The 26,982-nt window shown below is 36.0% G+C and overlaps 1 protein-coding gene across 23 annotated transcripts in view; it reads left to right on the top strand.

Annotated features, from left to right (window-relative positions):
• Positions 1-26,982, top strand: part of CEP128 (centrosomal protein 128) — a 394,114-nt gene that overhangs the window by 52,091 nt on the left and 315,041 nt on the right. For 22 of the 23 annotated variants that reach the window (XR_012036993.1, XR_012036992.1, XR_012036994.1 and 19 more), the window contains one exon: positions 13,098-13,214. Coding sequence is in view for 19 of the 23 variants with exons in the window: in XM_072839553.1 (XP_072695654.1) it covers positions 13,098-13,214 (117 nt within the window). In the remaining 4 variants the exon portion in view is untranslated. Of the gene's footprint in view, positions 1-12,413; positions 12,433-13,097; positions 13,215-26,982 lie in introns of those variants that run through there. The other variant, XM_072839566.1, reaches the window with a different exon arrangement.

Here is a 26,982-nt window from a genome sequence, read left to right as displayed (position 1 = left end):
AGATTACCAAAGTGATGTATTCACTGTGGAAAATTTAAGATATTGTACAAATGTATAAAGAAAAATGAATGACTGCCACTATCTCCCACCCATTTCATTTTCTATTGGTACCCATTGTTAATCACATTTATTGCGCATTATTCTGAGGCTACAGTTGTTTATCATGCATTTTCTCAGTAACTAAAATATATCTTGAAAGTTTATAGGACACAATTTTCTTTGAGAGGCAAAAAGTGTTGGTCAGACATGCGAAGATTTGATTTGTTAATTCTTTGTGATTCATAGACTTTTGTTTATTTAGTGTCTTTCTTTCATACTTCCCATTGGAAGGACATAGTTATTATTTATAACATGATGTTATGGAAAATATTTTCTGTTAAGACTTGGTTTTGGTAATAATCAATATGGCATGGGCTTCATATGACAGGAGAAATTTCAATTCATTTGTTGTCTAGATTCTACCCATTGGAGTGTGATATGAGTACTTACTAAGCTTGATTATTTATGGAGAAAAAGTCAATTTACTTTAGTTTTCTATAGGAGGGTCACTGTTTAAATTAAAAATATAAACATGGATCCAGCTGTTTCTGGTCATTAATTGAACTCTGCGAATTCTGTCAACACTGCCATTAGGATAATATGGTTATTACATAGATTACAGCAACAGGATATATAACAAATATTTACTGAAATGGATTTTAAAACAACAGATATTGTTCAAGGTAGGAGGAATCAACATATTGAAAAAACAGAATATAACTCTTTACGTAGAATGCTTTTGTTCTTATTTTGCCTTCTTTCATTAAATGCTAACATTAAAAGCTATTCTGATTTTTATTTTGTTATTTTGCTATTTTTATAACTATAGAGATTTAGGACTTTTTCCTATCTTAGTAGTAAATATAATTGATTCATATCAATTCTGCTAAAGATGAACATTTTAGCATTAAGTAACATTGTTAGTATTTTTCCCTTAGGTCTCAGAAATGGAAAAGTGAGGACACAGTAATAATTGTAGTCTTTAATTCTTATTGAGAATTATCTTATTCAGAAGTTATCAGTATGCATTTTGTCAGTAGGTACAGAGTCCATGCCCTTCCATTTAGAACTATCTTTACTTGCTCTTCCTTTGGTCTTCCCCATTGCTTCCAAATGGCATCATAGCCATCCAGAGGTCATCCAATATTCACTCTTGCTCTTTTTATTCATACTATATTCCCAACCCATTATAAAAATCTACTCTTTTTTATTTTTTTTTTTTTCTACTCTTTTTTATTACTGAAGTCCTGCTTAGTTTCATCTACCTCTGTCTAATATTTCTGTCCAGGCCACTGTCATTTATGTTGAATTTACTGTGGTGGCCTGCATTGAATTTGTTCTCTCTCTTTTTAATGCTTGCCCTTTCCATGATCCCCACAATAGCCAAATGATATTTATTCATTCATTTATTTTAAAATTCCAATAGAGTTAAAATGCAGTGTTATATTAGTTTCAGGTGTACAATATAGTGATTCAACAATTCTATGCATTACTCAGTGCTTATCACATTAAGTGTACTCTTAATCTCCATCACCTATCTCACCCATCCCCTACCCACCTCCCTCTGCTAATCATTTTTTTTTTCTATAGTTAAGAGTCTGTTTCTTGGTTTCTGTCTTTTTTTCCCTTTGCTTATTTGTTTTGTTTCTTAAGTTCTACATCAGTGAAATCATATGATATTTGTCTTTCTTTGTCTAGCTTATTTCACTTAGCATTGTATCCTCTAGATCCATCCATGTTGTTGCAAATGGCAATATTCCATTCTTTTTTTTTATGGCTGAGTAATACTCCATTGTGTATTTATACCACATCTTCTTTACCATTCATCTATCGATGGACACTTGGGTTGCATCTATAATTTGGCTGTTGTAAATAATGCTGCAATAAACATAGGGGTATACATATCCTTTTTGAATTACTCTTTTTATATTATTTGGGTAAATACCCAATAGTGGAATTACTGGATCATATGGTAGTTCTATTTTTAACTTTTCAAGGAAACTCCATACTGTTTTCCCCAGTTAAACAAATGATTTTTAAAAAATCATCATCACAGTGAATTATATCTCTGCTTTTTAAATTTCTACCTAAGCTGCTTCTGTTCCAAATTCCTTATGATGGTGTATAGTACCTATATAATCTGGGCTTCCTTATGTACCTTGAATTTGTCAAACTTATTCCTACATTGGGGTCCTTGCCTTGACCTTTCTTTCCTTTCCCACAGTTTTTGCATGGCTGGCTCCCTCTTATCATTCAGGTCTTCAGTGAAATGTCACCACTTTGAGAGAGGTCTTGCCCTCCTCTCCTTTTTGTTACAGAATTGGTAGCAGGTAGTATACTAAACACACTGTTCTCTATATTGCCTTTTTCACTTACTGCATTTTTGAGATTTTAGATTTTTCCATATTAGCGTCCAATGAGCTTTCTAGTTCCTTTTAATGTTTGCAGCATTCCATTGAATGAATTAGTTTTCTCTCCCTATAATTTAATCAGTTTCCTATTGATGGACATTTAGGTTATTTAAGTCTTTTTTTTTTTCTTTTATACACACTACTGCAATTAATGATCTTGTATATATGTTATCTTCACATGAAAAAGTAAATTGGTAGAATAAATTCTAGTAGTGGACTTAGAGCAATTAAAGTATATGCATTTGTAATTTGTTACATATAGCTCAATTTTAAAATCGGTATTTTAAATGCCTTTTTTTAATACTTTCACTTGAGCATTAGCATTTATCTTCCCCTTTACCAGAAAGATGAAAAATGGCTTACCTTAAAATTATAATGTGTTCTATTAATTCTAAGTGGCCCTAATACTGGGTTTCTTCTTCCCTTTGGTATCACATCCCTGTACTCTTACCCTCATCACCACCTGACCCTAGCAGTTATATCTAGGCACATGGATACTCAGGTAGAGATGACCATGAAACTAAATGTGAGTAAAACTGATGCATGCAACCTTGGAGCTTGAAAATAAAGCCATTTGGCCAGTTATTTGTCTCCCTCCTGCTTGTTATGTGAGTTGAAAATGGGGATGTAGCACTTACCCAGCTCGAACCTTGCAGGTGAGGATAATAACTTAGGGTAAGGTAGAGCAATACATGGGAGGAATCTGGATCTTTGAATGGTCTTAGGAAACAGAGTAGCCTCTACCTACACTGCTTTCTTTTGGACTGTAATATGAGATAGAAACAAACTGTTACCTTATTTAAGCTCCTGTATATTTGATCTTTTTGAAAGATCTTTTGAAAGACTGTACCCTAATACAGAAATGTAAATAGAAATTGATGAGAAAGAATAGACAAAAAGAGAACAAGAACTATCTAAATGTATATTTTAGGTCCTTGGTTATTGTTGCCTTAGGTGGAATTTTGTGACTCATGGTATTAATAATAGAAAAACGTGTATTTTGAGCATATTGATCTGTTTGGATGTTTGGGTCTATGGAGTCACTTAAGTGGCCTTATAGAATGATTATAATTCTACCACTGTTGGTTGGAACTCACAAAATACTTTCTGTGTTTATTCATTTTCAGTCATGCGAGTTTTGCATGTTTTATTTTTCTGAACACTGACTAGTAATGTCTGCTCATTTTATTACTTATTGTGGTCTTCAGACTTGACTAAAATAGAGCATGCATATTATGCTTTGCCCATGTTCTGATGGTTGTATAAGGCAGTATAAGGTTGTACTTGCTTAGCGTTTTGCAGTTCATTAAGTGCTTCTATCTGTTAAGATCAGTTTCAGTCATAAAAAACAGAAAGCCTCAAACAGGGAAAAGACAAGACGAAAGTTATTTCTTGTGGGAAAGTCTTAAGTAGAGAGTTCAGGGTTCCATGTGGTGCTCCTTACAGTATGTAGGGATTTGGGCTCTTTCTGCCATGCTCTTGTTTTTTTGTTTTTTGGTGTTATGGCCTCAAATTAATGATCGAAGGTGGCAGTATGTGCGTACTAGGCAGCAAAATGGAGGAAGGAATGAGTATGAGAACAAAAGGTGCTCATGTACTACCTCTTATGGATAGTTTCTGGAAGTTGTCACTTGACACTTATTCCATCTCTGTATCCCATTTGCCAGAATTTAAGTCACAAAACCAGAAAATGTTTATATTTGGCAGCCACCTATCTAATTAAAAATTTCTTTACTATAAAAGTAATGGGATAGGGGAATAAATATTGGAAAACAACTATTAATTTCTACCACATCATTTATATTTTTATCCCACCCATTATTTCTGTACTTTTTGGTCCACACTACTTTATGTGGCAAGCAGAGCAAGTCATTGTTTTCATTTTATGGAAGATGATACTGATTTTTTTGAGAGATAAAATTACTTAAACAGCTCAGTTAGTATTGGCTTCATTTCGAAGGCTAATTACCAGACAGTATGTGGCACAGCTAGGACTAAAGAGGTGCTCCTTTATCAATGTATTACAGAGAAGGATAATACTGGTGAAAAATCATAATATTTTGAAAATGAGAACAGAATTCTATGAAATAGAAATTTTGTGGATGGAGTCGGGAATATACATTTACTTTTGTTCATTAGACTCTAGCTTATACCCTGGTTGAGGATTTATTTGAAAACAGATTAAAAAATGCATTAGTTATCTACGGCTGTGTAACAATTATGCCTATACTTACTGGCATAAAACATTTATTATCTGACAGTTTCTCTGGGTTAGAAATCCAGGTGTGAGTCAGATGGGTCCTTTGGCTTTGGATCTCTCACACGTTACAGTCACCTCAAGGTTTGACTGATAGATCTGCTTCCTACCTCCTTCAGTTCCTTGTAGGTTATTGGATTGAAGTGTTCATCATGATCTATTTGTCAGAGGACTCTTTGGTATACTTGACACGTGGCCTCTCCACAGAGCATCTACAACATGGCAGCTTACTTCATCAGACCAAGAGAGAGGGCTAGCAAAAGAGAATGTGCTAGCAAGAATAGAAGTCACAATTTTTGTAACCTAATTATGGAAGTGACATCTCATAACTTTTGCCATATTCTTTTCATTAGAAGGAAGTTACTAGGACCAGCCCACACTCAAGGGGAGGAAATTACACAAGTAGATGAATACCAGAAGCAGAAGCTGTCGAAACCACGTTAGAAGCTACTTAACACAAATATTAATTTCAAAACTGAGAGTCTTCCGAATATGGCAACTTGATATTATCGTATGTACTAGCTATGGAGGTGAAGTAGCTAATGTCTAAATAATTTTTTTTTTTATTTTTAATAACTGGAAGTTTGTACTCTTGAATACCCCCCCCCCCTCCTCTGGCAACCACCACATTGTTCTCTGTATCTTTGAGTCTGTTTTGTTTTGTTTTTTAGGTTACATATATCAGAGAAACCACAGTATTTATCTATCTGACTTATTTTGCTTAGCATAACATCCTCTAGAACCATCCATGTTGTCACAAATGGCAAGATTCCATTTTTGGTATGTGTGTATATGTATATCTTTATCCATTCATTGATTGTTGGATGTAAGTATCTTCCATGTCTTGACTATTATAAATAATACTACAATGGTCTTAGGCATGTATATATCTGTTTTTTTTTTTTTTTTTGTATGTATCTTTTTGAATTGGTGGTTTCATTTTCTTTGGATAAATACCCAGAAGTGGAATTCCTGTATCTTATGGTAGTTCTAGTTTTAATTTTTTGAGGAACCTTCATACTGTTTTCCAGAGTGATTTCACCAACAGTGCATGAGGGTTCCCTTTTCTCCATATGCTTGCCAACACTTGTTATCATCCTTTGAGCACACCTATTAAAATAGGTGTGAGGTGATATCTCATTGTGGTTTGCATTTCCCTGTTGATTAGAGTGTCTTTTCTTGTGTCTGTTGGCAATTTTATGTCTTCTTTGGAGACATGTCTATTTAGTTCCTTTGCCCATTTTTAAATTGGATTTTTTAAAATATTGAATCATGTGAGTTCTTTTTTTTTTAATTAGAGTTCAATTTGCCAACATATAGCATAACACCCAGTGCTCAGCCCATCAAGTGTGCCCCCCTCAGTGCCCGTCACCCAGTCACCCCCACCCCCCGCCCACATCCCTTTCCACCACCCCTTATTCGTTTCCCAGAGTTAGGAGTCTCTCATGTTCTGTTTCCCTCTCTGATATTTCCCACTCATTTTCTCTCCTTTCCCCTTTATTCCCTTTCACTATTTTTTATATTCCCCAAATGAATGAGACCATATAATGTTTGTCCTTCTCTGATTAACTTATTTCACTCAGCATAATACCTTCCAGTTCCATCCACGTTGAAGCATATGGTGGGTATAGGTCATTTCTAATGGCTGAGTAATATTCCATTGTATACATAAACCACATCTTCTTTATCCATTCATCTTTCGATGGACACCGAGGCTCCTTCCACAGTTTGGCTATTGTGGCCATTGCTGCTATAAACATCGGGATGCAGGTGTCCTGGCATTTCACTGCATCTGTATCTTTGGGGTAAATCCCCAGCAGTGCAATTGCTGGGTTGTAGGGCAGATCTATTTATAACTCTTTGAGGAACCTCCACACAGTTTTCTAGAGTGGCTGTTCCAGTTCACATTCCCACCAACAATGCAAGAGGGTTCCCCTTTCTCCACATCCACTCCAACATTTGTGATTTCCTGCCTTGTTAATTTTCCCCATTCTCACTGGTGTGAGGTGGTATCTCATTGTGGTTTTGATTTGTATTTCCCTGATGGCAAGTGATGCAGAGCATTTTCTCATGTGCTTGTTGGCTGTGTCTGTGTCTTCCTCTGTGAGATTTCTGTTCATGTCTTTTGCCCATTTCATGATTGGATTGTTTCTTTGCTGTTGAGTTTAATAAGTTCTTTATAGATCTTGGATACTAGCCTTTTATCCGAAAGGTCATTTGCAAATATCTTCTCCCATTCTGTAGGTTGTCTTTTAGTTACGTTGACTGTTTCTTTTGCTGTGCAAAAGCTTCTTATCTTGATGAAGTCCCAATAATTCATTTTTGCTTTTGTTTCCCTTGGCTTCATGGATGTATCTTGCAAGAAATACTGTGGCCAAGTTCAAAAAGAGTGTTGCCTGTGTTTTCCTCTAGGATTTTGATGGAATCTTGTCTCACATTTAGATCTTTCATCCATTTTGAGTTTATCTTTGTGTATGGTGTAAGAGAATGGGTCAGTTTCATTCTTCTTCATGTGGATGTCCAATTTTCCTAGAATCATTTATTGAATAGACTGTCTTTTTTCCAGTGGATACTCTTTACTGCTTTATCGAATATTACTTGACCATAGAGTTAAGGGTCTACTTCTGGATTCTTTATTCTGTTCCATTGATCTATGTGTCTGTTTTTGTGCCAGTACCACACTGTCTTAATGACCACAGCTTTGTAGTACAACCTGAAATCTGGCATTGTGATGCCCCCAGATATGGTTTTCTTTTTTAATATTCCCCTGGCTATTCAGGGTCTTTTCTGATTCCACACAAATCTTAAGATGATTTGTTCCAACTCTCTAAAGAAAGTCCATGGTATTTAGATAGGGATTGCATTAAACGTGTAAATTGCCCTGGGTAACATTGACATTTTCACAATATTAATTCTGCCAATCCATGAGCATGGAATATTTTTCCATCTCTTTGTGTCTCCCTCAGTTTCTTTCAGAAGTGTTCTGTAGTTTTGAGGGTTTAGATCCTTTACCTCTTTGGTTAGGTTTATTCCTAGGTATCTTATGCTTTTGGGTGCCATTGTAAATGGGATTGACTCCTTAATTTCTCTTTCTTCAGTCTCCTTGTTAGTGTATAGAAATGCCACTGACTTCTGGGCATTGATTTTGTATCCTGCCACACTGCCAAATTGCTGTATGATTCTAGCAATCTTGGGGTGGAGGCTTTTGGGTTTTCTATGTAGAGTATCATGTCATTGGCGAAGAGGGAGAGTTTGACTTCTTTGCCAATTTGAATGCCTTTTATTTCTTTTTGTTGCCTGATTGCTGAGGCTAGGACTTCTAGTACTATGTTGAATAGCAGTGGTGAGAGTGGACATCCCTGTCTTGTTCCTGATCTTAGGGGAAAGGCTCCCATTGTTTCCCCATTGAGAATGATATTTGCTGTGGGCTTTTCGTAGACAGCTTTTAAGATGCTGAGGAATGTTCCCTCTATCCGTACACTCTGAAGACTTTTGATCAGGAATGGATGCTGTATTTTGTCAAATGCTTTCTCTGCATCTATTGAGAGGATCATATGGTTCTTGTTTTTTCTCTTGCTAATATGATCAATCACATTGATTGCTTTATGAGTGTTGAACCAGTCTTGCATCCTGGGGATAAATCTCACTTGGTCATGGTGAATAATCTTCTTAATGTATTGTTGGATCCTATTGGCTAGTATCTTGTTGAAAATTTTTACATCTATGTTCATTTGGGATATTGGTCTATAATTCTCCTTTTTGGTGGGGTCTTTGTCTGGTTTTGGAATTAAGGTGATGCTGGCCTCATAGAACGAGTACTACCTCAGAGTACTCATAGAAGTACTCCATCTCTTTCTATCTTTCCAAACAGCTTTAGTAGAATAGGTATGGTTTCTTCTTTAAACGTTTGATAGAATTCCCCTGGGAAGCCATCTGGCCCTGGACTTTTGTGTCTTGGGAAGTTTTTGATGACTGCTTCAATTTCCTCCTTGGTGATTGGCATGTTCAGGTTTTCTATTTCTTCCTGTTCCAGTTGTGGTAGTTTGTGGTTTTCCAGAAATGTGTCCATTTCTTCTAGATTGCCTAATTTATTGGCGTAAAGCTACTCATAATAAGGTTTTAAAGTCATTTGTATTTCCTTGGTGTTGGTAGTGATCTCTCCTTTGTCATTCATGATTTTATTAACTTGAGTCTTTTCTCTCTTCTTTTTAATAAGTCTGGGTAATGGTTTATCTATCTTATTTATTCTTTCATAGAACCAACTCCTGGTTTTGTTAATCTGTTCCACAGTTCTTCTGGTCTCTATTTCATTGAGTTCTGCTCAAGTCTTTATTAACTCTCTTCTTCTGCTGGGTGTAGGATCTATTTGCTGTTTTTTCTCCAGCTCCTTTAGGTGCAAGGTTAGCTTTTGTATTTGAGTTCTTTCCAGTTTTTGAATGGATGCTTGTATTGCGATGTATTTCCCCCTTAGGACTGCTATTGCTGCATCCCAAAGATTTTGAACGGTTGTATCTCCATTCTCATTAGTTTCCATGAATCTTTTTAATTCTTCTGTAATTTCCTGGTTGACCCTTTCATCTTTTAGCAGGATGGTCCTTAACCTCCACGTGTTTGATCTCCTTCCAAACTTCTTGTGATTTGGTTCTAATTTCAAAGCATTATGGTCTGAAAATAGGCAGGGGACGATCCCCATCTTTTGGTATCTGTTAAGACCTGATTTGTGACCCAGTATGTGGTCTATTCTGGAGAAGGTTCCATGTGCACTGAGGAGAATGTGTATTCAGTTGAGTTTGGATGTAAAGTTCTGTAAATATCTGTGAAATCCATCTGGTCCAGTGTATCATTTAAAGCTCTTGTTTCTTTGGAGATATTGTGCTTAGAAGATCTGTCAATTGTAGAAAGCACTAGATTGAAGTCACCAAGTATAAGTGTATCATCTAAGTATGTCTTAACTTTCGTTATTACTTGATTGATATACTTGGCAGCTCCCACATTCGGGGCATAAGTATTCATGATTGTTATGTCCTCTTGTTGGGTAGATCCTCTAAGTATGATATAGTGTCCATCTTCCTCTCTTACTACAGTCTTTGGGATAAACTTTAATTTATCTGATATAAGGATGGCTACTCCTGCTTTCTTTTGAGGACCATTTGAATGGTAAATGGTCTTCCAACCTTTTATTTTCAGGCTGTAGGTGTCCTTATGTCTAAAATGAGTCTCTTGTAGACAGCAAATAGATGGGTCCTGCTTTTTTATCCAGTCTGAAACCCTGCGCCTTTTGATGGGGTCATTAAGCCTATTCATGTTCAGAGTTACTATTGAAAGATATGATTTTAGTGTCATCATGATATCTAAATGCAATTAAAGATTGCATCTTGAATTTGCAAAAATTATATAGGAATATTTGCCAGAGCATCTACTAGTAAAAATGAATAATTGTTATCTCATTATCAGTAGGGAATTATTTTAATTGTGCAGAACTATGCATTTGTTAAGAAAAAGGATGTAGATTTATTTGTTGGGAAATATTTATTTCATGGGAAGGTTGCCCATGATATGTCAACTGCAAAAAATTTATAAAATACTGTGTATAGGGGATCCCTGGGTGGCGCAGCGGTTTGGCGCCTGCCTTTGGCCCAGGGTGCGATCCTGGAGACCCGGGATTGAATCCCACGTCGGGCTCCCGGTGCATGGAGCCTGCTTCTCCCTCTGCCTGTGTCTCTGCCTCTCTCTCTCTCTCTCTATCATAAATAAATAAAAAAATTAAAAAAAAAATACTGTGTATAATACCTCATTTTTATTTAAAGAAGTGAAACGGATATATGTTTCATGTACATACAGAAAAATTTCTGGAAGTATTCAACAATATACTAATCAGTGTTTTTCTCTTTATGGATGCAATGTATTAGCAGATTATATTTATTTCTTTTTATCATTCCTTATTTATTTATTTATTTTTAATTGTGGTAAAATATAAAATTTACCATAATATCAGTTTTTAAAGATTTTATTGATTTATTTGAGAGAAAGAGAGAGCATGGAAGGGGAAGGGGCAGAAAAAAAGGAGGAGCATATGCTCCACTGAGCAGGGAGCCTGACCCTGGGGCTGATCCTAGGACCCTGGGATCATGACCTAAACCAAACACAGATGCTTAACTGACTGAGCCATCCAGGCACTCCTCACTTTTTTAAGATTTATTTCATTTAAGTTAAAGTTGGGAGAGAGACCACATACATGTGAGGGAGGAGGGCAGATAGAGAAGGAGAGAGAGTCTTAGATCTCAGACTAAACACAAAGCTCAATGCGGGTCTCTCTCAGCCCATGAGATCAAGCCCTGAGCTGAGACCAAGAGTCCAATGCTTACAGGACTGCACCACCTTGGGGACCCTACCACTTTTAAATGTTGAGTAGTGTTAAGCACATTCACCGTTTTTGAACTCTGTTTTATCTTGCAAAACTGGAACTATACCCATTAAGCAACAACTCCCCATACTACCCTTTTCCTAGTCCATGGATGTCACCTTTCCTCTTTTTTGTCCATATTGAGTTTGACTACTCCAGGTACCTCATATAAGTGGAATGATATTGTGACTAGCTTATTTCATTTAGCATCATGTCTTCATAGTTTATCCATGTTGTAGCATGATAAGAATTTTCTTCCGTTTTAAGACTGGATGATTTTCCATTGTATGTGTGAACCACATTTGGTTGATACATTTATCTGTTGGTGAACACTTTAGTTGCTTCCATCTTTTGATTATTGTGAATAGTACCGCTATTAATGTGGGTCTCTTTAAGACCCTGCTATTAATTCTTCTGGGTATACACCTAGAATAGAACTGCTGGTAACTTTATTTTTAATATTTTAAGGAATGAACATTCTGTTTTCCATAGTATCTATATGATTTTATATGCCACTAACAGTGTTAGTTACTCTTCAACATTTGTTATTTTCTGTTTGTTTTTTTTTTTTTTTTTTGGTTTTGTTTGTTTTTGATAGTAGCTACTCTAATGAGTTTGAGATGATTCTATATTATTTGTTTTCTAAAGAGTGTTGCTATTATTTTTACATTCAGAGTGAACTATAAGGAAATTTCCATTTTGTAAAAATTCATTAGTTAACAACTTTTTTAGTATTGATCCAATATTATTTTCTATCATTACAGCAGGTACTACATTTATTTCAGATGTAGTAGTAAATTGTTTATTGGGAAATTAGGGTTGATTACTATGATAAATTAGAAGCTGGATGCTGAAGGGTGTTTTGAGTTTTTAGTAAAGCACTGTATCATAGTAAATATCTTAATTGTTTTAAGCAGTAAAAGGTGGAAACTCAAGAATTTTCATTCTTAGTAAATATTAACTGCTAATTTTTTTGATGGAATATTTTTGCTCAGCTTTTATTGACTAATTAAACATATTTATCAATGCCATTTTAAAAAAACAACTTTATTTGAGCTATAATTTATCATAAAATTAATCTACTTTATGTGTACAATGATTTTTAGTAAATGTACTGAGTGTGCAACCATCACCATAATCCAGTTTCTATCCAATTTCTATCTCCCCAATAAGATTCCTGTGACCAGGAACTTTCTGGCTATATAGAATTGTTGACAAAATATTTCTTATAACTGGACTGTATTTATTGCTTCTCTTAAATGAATCCAAATGTCTTTTATCTCCTGTAGCCTCCTGCATGAAATATATACATCATTAAATAGGTAAATTTTATTTAGAGGATATATAATGATACACATGAAATGTGTTTGAATTTGTAAAATTTTTAGCAAGGAAAATCTTGCATCAGAGAAAAAAAAACCTTTCATGTTTATTTTAAGGTTTCAATTAAACATTTTTCTATTTGACTTTAGTTTTAGATCTTTTACATCTGGTTTATTTTCAGTAGATCACAGTAGAAAAGATTGACAAGCTAATGAAAAACGCTTTTAATTATCTGCTGCTCATAAACATCAAAACCTTCCTAGGCAGGTCATGTTTATAGATTATTAAAATGAGAAAGAACTTAATAGAACAGTTTATCATTAATAGAGTAATAAATGCAGTCATTGGCATGGTATTTTCCTTTTACTTCACCAGAGGGCACTCTTTTCTAGTCTATTTTAACTCTGATCTATTGAATTATTATACTTTGAAAGATTTAAATCCTTTATTGGGATCCAATATTATTATTGGAGACTAATGATTTTATTTTGTAACTTTCAGTCCATTTTTTTGTGATTTTTAAATATTAGCATTAAAAAGGATGCTATAAAAAGCCAATCTTAAATGTTATAGGTAGTAGTGTATCTGGCATAAAATATCTCTTCAATATCTTCCTTTTTTTGCCTAACAGCTCTGTAATGTCACTATTTCTGTCCATGTTAAGGTTTCAGATCGAGTGGAACGACGGCTTCAGGAAATAGAAAGAGAGATGCGCACAGAAAGAGAGCTGGTGGAAAGACGTCAGGATCAACTGGGAATTATTTCTTTGCAGCTGCAGGAGGTTTGTGAAAAATACCTTCTCAGAATATAAATCTTGAGTTTGGATAGTTATTTAGCCATTGTTAAAATGGTTAGAGTTCCTTGGTCATTACATGTATATTTTGGTGCATATGAGAAGTATAGCATATGGGTTATCTGGTTTAGTGTGTGAACACAGCCCTACCTAGTTCAAACTCAAAGTCTACTGCTTGCTGGCTGTGTGGCCTGGGGCAAGTTCCTTATCTAGGCCCATATCCTCTGTGAAAAATGGAAATAATAATAGTACTTACCTAATCATGTTGGTGTGAGGATAAATGAATGAACACTTATAAAGCATTTAATATAGTGTCTGGCATGTACTAAAAAATATTAACTGAAAGTATGATTACTCTGATCAGTTTTTCTTGGGATGACCTAGACAGAGGTCAGTCAGCAAGCTATGGCCAATGGGCCAAATGTGGCCTATTGCCTATTTTTGTAAATACAGTTTTATTGGAACACAGCAATTCCATTCATTTACTATTTGTGGGTGGTTTCTTGACGCTGTGGCAGCACTGAGGAGTTGTAAAAAAGACCATATGACCCACAAAACCTAAAGTATTGACTGTCTGGCCCTTTTATAGAAAGTTTGCCAACCCCTGGACTACACTATAGTCAAACCATTCCAAAACTGAGATCACTTACCTTTTAGGTACCTTTTTTATTTTGAAATTTCAGACTTAGGAGAGAGTTGAAAAATTAGAACAAAGAATTTCTTCTGTATACCCTTTATGTAGATTTCCCCCAGTATTCACATTTTACCCCACTTGCTCTATCATTTTATGTACTTATGATAATTAAAACAATTATACATTACAGATATATAATTTTTTGAGCTAGTTGCAGAAGTGATGTAAATACTTTTAAACCTAAATAATATAGTGTGTATATTCTCTTCCATAATCATAGGAAATTAACATTGGATCAATACTATGATATCTATACTTTTTTTTTTAATCTATACTTTTTATTCAAATTTTGCCACTAACATCCTCTTATGGTCCAGAATACAGTACAGGGTCACATACTGCATTTGTCTCTTCAGTCTCTTTTGATCTAGAACAGTTTTTTCATTTTTTCTTTATTGTTCATGACTTTGACAACTTTGCAGAGTGCTGGCCAGTTATTTTGTAGAATGTCTTGCAGTTTGGTTTATTGATATTGTCTCATGACTGAATTAGATTATGGACTTTTGGCAGGAAACTCAGAAACTTGGTGTTGCATTTTTAACGGGACACCTTATTAAGAGGCATGTAATGTCCATTTATTCTATTACTGGTGAAAACTGAACATTTGGTAACATTCATGAAGCACTTGTTACTACAAGTGATGCTAAATAGTAATATTTTTTGGTACATATTCCATCATTTTTTCTACATTTATTAATTGGATTTCTATTCTGAGGAAAGGCTTTGCTTTTTCCCATTAATTAATTAACTAATTAATTAATGTTGGTATAGATTTGTGAATTCTCATTGTAGAAAATTTGGGCAGCCTGGGTGGCTCAGCGGTTTAGCGCCTCTTTCAGCCTAGGGTGTGATCCTGCGGACCCGGGATCGAGTCCCACGTCGGGCTCCCTGCATGGAGCCTGCTTCTTCTTCTGCCTGTGTGTGTCTCTGCCTCTCTCTCTCTGTGTTTCTCATAAATAAATAAATAAAATCTTTTTTTAAAAAAAAGAAAATTTGTTGAATTTCCCTTTAAATATGTATCTATACATAGAGTATAAAAGTTAAACTCTATGTGTGCTTGAAGATCATTGACCCTTATAAATTGATGGATTAATTTTTTTTAAATTATTAGGATATACTGCCAATTGAAAATTAGGAGCAAAAATGGCAACCCTGAAATTATAATGTAAGCAATAGAAAAATCTACCTTTGTTTTCTAAAATTCCATTTTCTTTCATTTTACAAAAGGAGGCATACCCCTGTTAGTTGGTAATTACTTTGAAGAGGATACTTTGTTGAATAATTAGATGTGGGTAGCCTTTTTTTTTTTTTAAGTTTGATTTTTATACATTTGTTCTCAAAGCAAATTGCATCTGGTGAGCATAAGAATAGTACTGAAGAGACAATTGTTCTTTTTTGCAAGAGAAAATTAGAGAAATTTTCCATACTTATTTTCTTCTTTCTTTGCAGAATGCACAAAATTACAAAGAAAGAGGGAAAGGAAGATTGCTTCCCACCCCTATTCTTGAGAAACCAGAGCCTGAATATTTGCATTGTAATTGTCAATTTGACTAAAAGCTTGAGCTGTGATTTGGAATTCCATCTCTGACAATACAGTAGAGGATCACTATTGATAAGAAATGTTTAATTTCATATTTTGTCACTTTAATATAAGTGGTGACCTATACACCTTTAAAAGGTGGTTTTGGATTAAACAGTGCAGTGGAAGCTGGAAGGATTAATTTAGGCTGATATGTTTCCTACTCCCAAGTTAAGTGGCTTAGGCTGTTCTGGAAAGGTCATGTTTAAGGAAAGGAAACACTTTGCTTTCTTTTCAATATTGCAAAAGGTATTTTTGCAAATACCTATGCTGTATGATGATAGTAATTGATATATTTTGTTTCTGGCTATGGTGAGAAAATGAATCTATAGGTGAGTAAGGAGGTCTGGACTTTTAGCCACTGTACTCTTCTGCCTCCCTAAAATGTGTAATTCAATATTAGTGAAATTATGACATTTAAAAATTGTTAAGATAATAGGAGTATTCATTAAAAATTCCAGGATATCAGAGATTTCTAGGTATAATGCCATATTATGGGGAGGCAATATGTAGTTTTGGCTAAAACCTTCTTTTTAGTGATCTTAATGAGGTTCTTATTCCTTGGAGTTTTATTTGTTCCCATTTAATGAAAAATACAGTTATTAATCATTGGAAATTGGTTGAGAAACAGCTACTCTGCTCTTCTTGTTTAGAGGTCTTAAGGAATTATTCACTTTTTTTTTTTTGTTCTCTCTTTAATGTGTATGTGTGTGTTTTTTTTCTCCCTCCTGGTCTAAGCAGGAGGGCTATGGACACTGGAATCTGCTTCCTTTTTTGAGTCGCAACTATTCATGTGCTATTGGTGTCACATGAATGTCAGATTTTCTTTAACTTGATAAGGACATTCACTGGCCTTCAGACTTCATATATCATATTTTAAACAATGTTGTTTTCATACCTCAGTAGAGGCCTTCTTAGGTGATTATTTCATATTATATAATAAATATTCTTTTTATGCATCTCTTAAATTTTGAATGGTTATTCTAATATTCTGAAATTTAAATAATAAAATTTAAATATTGTTAATCCTATAACCATCAATCTTTCCTTGTTATTAAACTGATGTACAAACAATAAAATACTTGTTTAACATTTATCATATTACAAACTCCTTTTGATCAGATGCTTGATAATAACTTTGATTAGTTAAATTTAGTGGAGCAGGGGAGGCATGGTGGGTGCTAGGGACACAAAGTATTTAGAAATAAACCCAAGTTAAGACTTTTCTTTTGGTAAGCCCCCAAATAACATAAAATCCCAATAAATTCTTGGCTATGGCATCTTGGGAATTTCTGACTTGTTTTTTACTAGCTGTTTCTAGTAAATGGAATGTTATATCTTTGTCTTCATTTGAATTATTTAAAATGAAATACATGAGATAAGTGCTGGGTTCATATTTGTATATGCCTTTCAGAATATTTTATAGTATATTAAAATGCTAGTTCTCCCACTTACTCTCACCAATAATATTCCATGCTTGCCAGTGATCTAGGGTGAATCAGTTGCCTCAAGGCTTAAAGGTGCTTCATGGAGAAGTCTGTGGGGAAGGTGAAGTATGGAATCTTAATTGAAGATGTTGAAGATTTGTGGGAAATTGTTAAGTGTAAAATGGGAGCTGAGCACGGTGGTTTTCAGTCTGTACACCTATGAGAAACCAGATTATGTGAGCCTCATCAGTAACATTAAAGCCTTGTACAGAAAAGTTTAAGTGATTGATAGATTTTTTTCCCAATAATTTTCTTCAACTTTTGGCATCTGTACCAATTGTGAAAAGCCTAATGAAGAAATAGCTATTTGTTCCTTCCCGGAAACGTCATTATGGCTCCAGAGATGCTGAGTAATATGGATACTTCACCTAAGAAAAGCCTTGGGTACAGCTTATAAATGTATTTAGTTTGGACTCATTAAGGGAGAAGCTTCTAAGGAAGCCAAGAATGTTTTCCTAATGTCCTCTTAATAGCTTTAGCATTTCCCTTGAGACTTTTGTGTCAATTCAGAGGAGAACCTAGTCCAGCAAATGTTCTAATGTGGCCTCATTAACCCCTTCCTCTTGAGACTCTTCTTCTTGGTTTGGAAACATGGAGGCCTTTCTGAGGCTGGTAGATTTTGGACTCTCTGTTGCTTACTTATCTTTTCCAGACTGAATTGTCTTACTTTTTTTGGCACTTTACCCTCATGTTTCCATAGTCAGTGCTCTGACATTTTCATATTTATTTCATAGTATAAGCTTCCCCTTCCCCACTGATATTACTAGATACTTTTTTATATAAATACCCACTAAATCACCCTGACATTGACCAGTCCAATAGCCTCCCTGGGCTTTGAAAAAGGCCAATAGAATATACAAGTAAATAGGAGTTTAAAATATAAGCTCCATGTAAAGCATGAGGAAAGCTTAGAAGATGCACCTTATTTTCCCATTCCTTGGTAAATTAGCTCTAGTATGTAGTCCTTTTTGGGCCCTGGTGACCACGAGGGATGTAGTAAACCCCAAATAACACAGTAAGGGTGATATTCAGGAGCCTCAGATTACTAGCAGCCTGAAAGCAGATGTTGCTGTATTATGTCTCACATAATTCTTTTATTTAACATTTTTATTATTTAGTATGGAATGTATTTAATCATGTAATTTAAATAAATGTATAACTAAATGTGATCATATCATAAATCGGTCATACATTTTCTTTTTAGTCCAGCTTTATTTATTGGCTTGGCTCATTTTCCCCCCATCTCTTATGTGTTCATTCTTTGATATCAACCATTAACCTCATTCCCTAAAAAAAAGGAACCAGCGTAAACAGCCTGGGAGGTGATCCCTTTATATTTTCTTTAATTATTGGTTTTAATTATCCTAGACAGATGTATATGGACCATATGTACTTTGCATGTATAGGATTTTTTGGGTATGTTTCATTTTAATAAAATGGGATCACATTATATACATAAACACACACGTTCCACCTTTTGCTTTTTTTCTCTCACCAGTACTTTCTGGAAATTCCTTCAACTAGCTCATGTGGTTCAAACATTATCTTTTATTACTACAGATGGATTTTTATTATAATAGAGGCTATCAGATTATTTTTCCAAATGGTTCTAACCTTTTGTATTTCTGTTAGTAAAATGGTTGAGAATGGACCTTTCCTTACATTCTCTTTAATTTTTGCTGGGCTCATGTGTATAAAGTATTAACTCATTTTTATGCTTATTTGCATTTCTCTGTTAGTGACTTTGAACATCTTTTCATATATTTGTTGGCAGTTTGCATTTGTGCCTGTACAGATAGCTTGTTTATCACTTATTTGAAAATATTGGATTACTTGTGTTTTCCCTCAGGAATTTTACTTTTTAATGGCATGAGGGAGGAATCTGTTATTTTTTATGTGACTAATGAATTGCCTCAGCATCATTTTTGAATAATTTGTTCTTTCCCCTCTGATTTAAATGCAACTTTTGTTATATATCTAGTTTCCCATGGAATCTCTCTGGTTCTATACGCTTTTCTACTGATCTGTTTGCCCCTGAACTGAAATCACTTTATCTCCATTATCATAGCTTTCATTATATTTTGGTAAGTGATAATGAAAATCTCTTGTCATGTTCCATGAAAAATCTTGCTGGCATTTTGATTGTAATTGTACTGACTACATAGATGAATTTGAAGAGGGGTGTTTTCTAATGTTCTTCAGTAATGTTTTGTAATAAGGTCTTATGCATCTTTTGTTAGACTTATTCCTAGGTATCTACAGTTTTTCTTTCTATTGTGAATGGAATATTTTCTTTTATTACATCTCTGATTGGTTATCTCTAGTATATAGGAGTGCAGTTGGTTTTATATGTATGCAACAATTTTGCTTACTGATCTTATTTTATAATTTGTTAGCAGCTTTCATGTATTACTATCATGTACTATATACTGTGTAGAAGATAATCATATATGAAATGAAAGCCAATTTGGTCTCTAACTATATAATTCTTTTATGTTGCTTTATTGCACTGGCTAGAAACTCAAGTGCGATGTTGGAATAGAAACAAAGATAACAAGAATTTTTACTTTATTCCTATTTTTTATAGGGATGCTTCTAAAATGTTAATCTTGGTGCATGTTGTTTGCTCCTGGTTTTTTCAGTGGTGTCCTTTATCAGATTAAGAACATCGCCTTCTATTCCTAGGTTTACAAGAGTTGTTTTTTGTTTGTTTCTTTTTAAAAAATCATAATATGTTGTGGAATTTATCAAATACTCTTGTTTGCTATATTTCTCTTTTGATATTGAAATATGGTTGACTTTATCAATAGATATTGACCCCTCCTAGCATTTATTTATTTGATCATAATGTATTGGTTTTTTTATACATTGTTGAGTTAATTTGCCAGTGTTTTCTTAGGATTTTTATATTTATGCTTGAGGGCTTATAATTTTCTTGTACTGCTGGCTTTGGTTTTGGGAGCAAGATTACATTACATTACATTACAATATTACATACTTCATAAAATGAATTAGGTAGATTCCACCCCTTTCTGTTTTCTGATTCTGTTTAGGAGAGGGATTTTTTTTTTCTTGAATGTTTGTTAAAACTCACCCATAAAACGATTTGTGCCTATTATCTTTTTGGTGGTTGAGGTTTTCAATTTCTTTGTTTTTGTTGTTGTTTTTTTTTTTTTTTTTTGGTTATATAGTTTTTTTATTTTTAAAGTCAGTTTGGTAATTCATGATTTTATGTTATCCATTTAGCCTTTAGTTTGAAGGTAATTTTAAAAAGCAGTCATAGCCCTGATTTATTTATAAATCTTTCTTCGAAGCTATATACTTTTTCACTTTAATATTACTTGTTATTCCTTTTTTCTTATTAGTCTTGCTAGATATATGATTATTAGTTTTCATTTTGACCAGCTTTATTACTCCATAAACTTTTGTTTTGAACTCTATTTTTTCTTCCTTTTTTGTTTGTAGGATTACTCTGTTTCAGTTTTTTGGCTTGCAAGTTGTAACATTAACTGATTTTAAAAATTATTGCAAATTCATCAATAAATGACCATATATTTTGATAAGCTATTCTCTTATGGTGGCATAGTTCTAAATCTTTTATTATTTCTTTCATGATTTTCTCTGTAACTTAAAACTTACTTAGGAATGCCTATTTTTTTTTTAATTTTTATTTATTTATGATAGTCACACAGAAAGAGAGGCAGAGACACAGGCAGAGGGAGAAGCAGGCTCCATGCACCGGGAGCCCGACGTGGGATTCGATCCCGGGTCTCCAGGATCGCGCTCTGGGCCAAAGGCAGGCGCCAAACCGCTGCGCCACCCAGGGATCCCCAGGAATGCCTTTTGAAAAACCCAAATGTGTATATGCTTGCTTAACTCTTTTTATTATTAATTTTTACTTCCTTTGAAATTCGTTGAAACTTTTGACAGTTGATACCAGGATCAATTTTTTGGGTAAATATTCTGTGAGTATAAGAATTGAACATATTTTCAATTTAACATATGATATGCATACATACACACTCCTATAAGGTTAGTAGGTCAAGTTTGTAAATTTATTGTTCCGTTCTTTTGTATTATTTTAAAATAAATTTATTTTTTATTGGTGTTCAATTTACCAACATACAGAATAACACCCAGTGCTCATCCCGTCAAGTGCCCCCCTCAGTGCCCGTCACCCATTCACCCCCACCCCTCGCCGTCCTCCCCTTCCACTACCCCTAGTTTGTTTCCCAGAGTGAGGAGTCTTTATGTTCTGTCTCCCTTTCTGATATTTCCCCACACATTTCTTCTCCCTTCCCTTATATTCCCTTTCACTATTATTTATATTCCCCAAATGAATGAGAACACATAATGTTTGTCCTTCTCCGACTGACTTACTTCATTCAGCATAATACCCTCCAGTTCCATCCACATTGAAGCAAATGGTGGATATTTGTCATTTCTAATGGCTGAGTAATATTCCATTGTATACATAAACCACATCTTCTTTATCCGTTCATCTTTCGATGGACACCAAGGCTCCTTCCACAGTTTGGCTATTGTGGACATTGCTGCTATAAACATTGGGTTGCAGGTGTCCCGGCGTTTCATTGCATCTGTATCTTTGGGGTAAATCCTCAACAGTGCAATTGGTGGGTCATAGGGCAGGTCTATTTTTAACTCTTTGAGGAACCTCCACACAGTTTTCTAAAGTGGCTGTTCCAGTTCACATTCCCACCAACAGTGTAAGAGGGTTCCCTTCTCTCCGTATCCTCTCCAACATTTGTGGTTTCCTGCCTTGTTAATTTTCCCCATTCTTACTGGTGTGAGGTGGTATCTCATTGTGGTTTTGATTTGTATTTCTCTGATGGCAAGTGATGCAGAGCATTTTCTCATGTACGTGTTGCCCATGTCTATGTCTTCCTCTGTGAGATTTCTGTTCATGTCTTTTGCCTATTTCATGATTGGATTGTTTGTTTCTTTGGTGTTGAGTTTAATAAGTTCTTTATAGATCTTGGAAACTAGCCCTTTATCTGATATGTCATTTGTAAATATCTTCTCCCATTCTGTAGGTTGTCTTTGAGTTTTGTTGACTGTATCCTTTGCTGTGCAAAAGCTTCTTATCTTGATGAAGTCCCAATAATTCATTTTTGCTTTTGTTTCTTTTGCCTTCATGGATGTATCTTGCAAGAAGTTACAGTGGCTGAGTTCAAAAAGGGTGTTGCCTGTGTTCTTCTCTAGGATTTTGATGGAATCTTGTCTCACCTTTAGATCGTTCATCCATTTTGAGTTTATCTTTGTGTATGGTGCAAGAGAGTGGTCTAGTTTCATTCTTCTGCATGTGGATGTCCAATTTTACCAGCACCATTTATTGAAGAGACTGTCTTTCTTCCAATAGACAGTCTTTCCTCCTTTATCGAATATTAGTTGACCATAAAGTTCAGGGTCCACTTCTGGGTTCTCTATTCTGTTCCATTGATCTATGTGTCTGTTTTTGTGCCAGTACCACACTGTCTTAATGACCACAGCTTTGTAGTACAACCTGAAATCTGGCATTGTGATGCCCCCAGATATGGTTTTCTTTTTTAATATTCCCTGGCTATTTGGGGTCTTTTCTGATTCTACACAAATCTTAAAATAATTTGTTCTAACTCTCTGAAGAAAGTCCATGGTATTTTGATAGGGATTGCATTAAACGTGTAAATTGCCCTGGGTAACATTGATATTTTCACAATATTAATTCTGCCAATCCATGAGCATGGAATATTTTTCCATCTCTTTGTGTCTTCCTCAATTTCTTTCAGAAGTGTTCTATAGTTTTTAGGGTATAGATCCTTTACCTCTTTGGTTAGGTTTATTCCTAGGAATCTTATGCTTTTGGATGCAATTGTAAATGGGATTGACTCCTTAATTTCTCTTTCTTCAGTCTCATTGTTAGTGTATGGAAATGCCATTGATTTCTGGGCATTGATTTTGTATCCTGCCATGCTACCAAATTGCTGTATGAGTTCTAGCAATCTTGGGGTGGAGGCTTTTGGGTTTTCTATGTAGAGTATCATGTCATCGGCGAAGAGGGAGAGTTTGACTTCTTCTTTGCCAATTTGAATGCCTTTAATGTCTTTTTGTTGTCTGATTGCTGAGGCTAGGACTTCCAATACTATGTTGAATAGCAGTGGTGAGAGTGGACATCCCTGTCTTGTTCCTGATCTTAGGAGAAAGGCTCCCAGTGCTTCCCCATTGAGAATGATATTTGCTGTGGGCTTTTCGTAGATGGCTTTTAAGATGCCGAGGAAAGTTCCCTCTATCCCTACACTCTGAAGAGTTTTGATCAGGAATGGATGCTGTATTTTGTCAAATGCTTTCTCTGCATCTAATGAGAGGATCATATGGTTCTTGGTTTTTCTCTTGCTGATATGATGAATTGCATTGATTGTTTTTTTTTTTTAATTTATTTATTTATGATAGTCAGAGAGAGAGAGAGAGAGAGAGAGGCAGAGACACAGGCAGAGGGAGAAGCGGGCTCCATGCACCGGGAGCCCGACGTGGGATTCGATCCCGGATCTCCAGGATCGCGCCCTGGGCCAAAGGCAGGCGCCAAACCGCTGCGCCACCCAGGGATCCCGAATTGCATTGATTGTTTTACGAGTGTTGAACCAGCTATGTGTCCTGGGGATAAATCCTACTTGGTCGTGGTGAATAATTTTCTTAATGTGCTGTTGGATCCTATTGGCTAGTATGTTGTTGAGAATTTTTGCATCCATGTTCATCAGGGATATTGGTCTGTAATTCTCCATTTTGGTGGGGTCTTTGTCTGGTTTTGGAATTAAGGTGATGCTGGCCTCATAGAACAAATTTGGAAGTCTCCATCTCTTTCTATGTTTCCAAACAGCTTTAGTAGAATAGGTATGATTTCTTCTTTAAACGTTTGATAGAATTCCCCTGGGAAGCCATCTGGCCCTGGACTCTTGTGTCTTGGGAGGTTTTTGATGACTGCTTCAATTTCCTCCCTGGTTATTGGCCTGTTCAGGTTTTCTATTTCTTCCTGTTCCAGTTTTGGTAGTTTGTGGCTTTCCAGGAATGCGTCCATTTCTTCTAGATTGCCTAATTTATTGGTGTATAGCTGTTCATAATATGTTTTTAAAATCGCTTGTATTTCCTTGGTGTTGGTAGTGATCTCTCCTTTCTCATTCATGATTTTATTAATTTGAGTCTTCTCTTTCTTCTTTTTAATAAGGCTGGCTAACGGTTTATCTATCTTATTAATTCTTTCAAAGAACCAACTCCTGGTTCTGTTGATCTGTTCCACAGTTCTTCTGGTCTCTATTTCGTCGAATTAATTAACTCTCTTCTTCTGCTGGGCGTGGGGTCAATCTGCTGTTTTTTCTCTAGCTCCTTTATGTGTAAGGTTAGCTTTTGTATTTGAGTTCTTTCCAGTTTTTGAATGGATGCTTGTATTGCGATGTATTTCCCCTTTAGGACTGCTTTTGCTGCATCCCAAAGATTTTGAACGGTTGTATCTCCATTCTCATTAGTGTCCATGAATCTTTTTAATTCTTCCTTAATTTCCTGGTTGACCCTTTCATCTTTTAGCTGGATGGTCCTTAACCTCCACGTGTTTGAGGTCCTTCCAAACTTCTTGTTGTGATTTAGTTCTAATTTCAAGGCATTATGGTCTGAGAATATGCAGGGGACGATCCCAATCTTTTGGTATCGGTTTAGACCCGATTTGTGACCCAGTATGTGGTCTATTCTGGAGAAAGTTCCATGTGCACTTGAGAAGAATGTGTATTCAGTTGAGTTTGGATGTAAAGTTCTGTAGATATCTGTGAAATCCATCTGGTCCAGTGTATCATTTAAAGCTCTCGTTTCTTTGGAGATGTTGTGCTTAGAAGACCTATCGAGGGTAGAAAGAGCTAGATTGAAGTCACCAAGTATAAGTGTATTATTATCTAAGTGTTTCTTCACTTTGGTTATTAATTTGTTTAAATATTTGGCAGCTCCCACATTCGTGGCATATATATTCAGGATTGTTAAGTCCTCTTGTTGGATAGATCCTTTAAGTATGAGATAGTGTCCCTCTTCATCTCTCACTACAGTCTTCGGGGTAAATTTTAGTTTATCTGATATAAGGATGGCTACCCCTGCTTTATTTTGAGGACCATTTGAATGGTAAATGGTTCTCCAACGTTTTATTTTCAGGCTGTAGGTGTCCTTCTGTCTAAAATGAGTCTCTTGTAGACAGCAAATAGATGGGTCCTGCTTTTTTATCCAGTCTGAAACCCTGCGCCTTTTGATGGGGTCATTAAGTCCGTTCACGTTCAGAGTTACTATTGACAGATATGAGTTTAGTGTCATCATGATATCTATTCAGTCCTTGTTTTTGTGGATTGTTCCACTGAACTTCTTCTTAAAGGGGAATTTTAAGAGTCCCCCTTAAAATTTCTTGTAGAGCTGATTTGGAGGTCACATATTCTTTTAGTTGCTGCCTGTCTTGGAAGCTCTTTATCTCTCCTTCCATTTTGAATGAGACCCTTGCTGGATAAAGTATTCTTGGTTGCATGTTCTTCTCATTTAGGACCCTGAATATATCCTGCCAGCCCTTTCTGCCTGCCAGGTCTCTGTGGAGAGGTCTGCTGTTACCCTAATACTCCTCCCCATAAAAGTCAGGGATTTCTTGTCTCTTGCTGCTTTAAGGATCTTCTCTTTATCTTTGGAATTTGCAAGCTTCACTATTAGATGTCGAGGTGTTGAACGGTTTTTATTGATTTTAGGGGGCGATCTCTCTATTTCCTGGATCTGAATGCCTGTTTCCCTTCTCAGATTAGGAAAGTTTTCAGCTATGATTTGTTCAAATACATATTCTGGCCCTCTGTCCCTTTCGTCGCCCTCGGGAACCCCAATTAAACGTAGGTTTTTCTTCCTCAGGCTGTCGTTTATTTTCCTTAATCTAACCTCATGGTCTTTTAATTGTCTCTTTTTTCCTCAGTTTCCCTATTTGCCATCAACTTGTCTTCTATGTCACTCACTCTTTCTTCCACCTCGTTAACCCTCGTCGTTAGGACTTCTAGTTTGGATTGCATCTCATTCAATTGATTTTTAATTTCTGCCTGATGGATCTAAATTCTGCAGTCATGAAGTCTCTTGAGTCTTTTATGCTTTTTTCTAGAGCCACCAGTAGCTGTATGATAGTGCTTCTGAATTGGCTTTCTGACATTGAATTGTAATCCAGATTTTGTAACTGTATGGGAGAGAGGACTGTTTCTGATTCTTTCTTTTGAGGTGAGGTTTTCCTTCTAGTCATTTTGCTCAGTGCAGAGTGGCAAAAAGCAAGTTGTATTGGGAAAAGGAGAAAAAGAGAGAAGAGAAAGAAGGAAAGAAAAGAGAAAAGGAAAAGAAGAAAAAAGAAAAAAGAGAGAAGAAAAAGGAAAGAAAAAAAAGGGTGGGGGAAGCAAACAGAAATCAAAAAGCAAAAAAAGAAAAAAAAAAAAACCAAAACAAAACGAAACAACACGGGGGAGTATCTTCTGATTCTGTATACTTTAAGTCCCTTGACTTCTGCTGGAACTTGTCCGTCTAGCTGGTCTTCTGGGGGAGGGGCCTGTTGTGCTGATTTTCAGGTGTTAGCACTTGGGGGAGCTGCTCTGACCCCTGCCTGGTGCAGGGCTCAGTGGGGGTTGTTTACCCCGTGAGGCCCCGGGAGGAACAACCGGAGTGGCGGTGGCCAGCTCCCCAACCCTGAAGTCAGCTCCCGCAGTAACTCCAGAGGTCTCCGTCTGCAGGCGGGGCCCCTTATTTGCTCAGCTCGGGGCAGGAGCGTCCTTGCTGTCCTGGGCCCTCCCTGCCTCTGCCTGGGGGAGGCCGGATCCTGGGCTGTGTCCCCGGCACCCAGTGCTCCAGGGCCTGCGCTGTTGGATTCCCGCTCCCGGCCCCGCAGCCCCCTCTGCACGGAGCCTCTTCCTCTGCCCGAGCCCCCCCCGAGCTGCTCCCGCCCCGCAGCCCCCTCTGCACGGAGCC

This window comes from Canis lupus, chromosome 9 (assembly GCF_048164855.1).
Source record: "Canis lupus baileyi chromosome 9, mCanLup2.hap1, whole genome shotgun sequence".
NCBI classification, from domain to species: domain Eukaryota; kingdom Metazoa; phylum Chordata; class Mammalia; order Carnivora; family Canidae; genus Canis; species Canis lupus.
The sequence above is the reverse complement of the archived record's forward strand: the minus strand, read 5'-3'. Positions and strand labels throughout refer to the sequence as shown.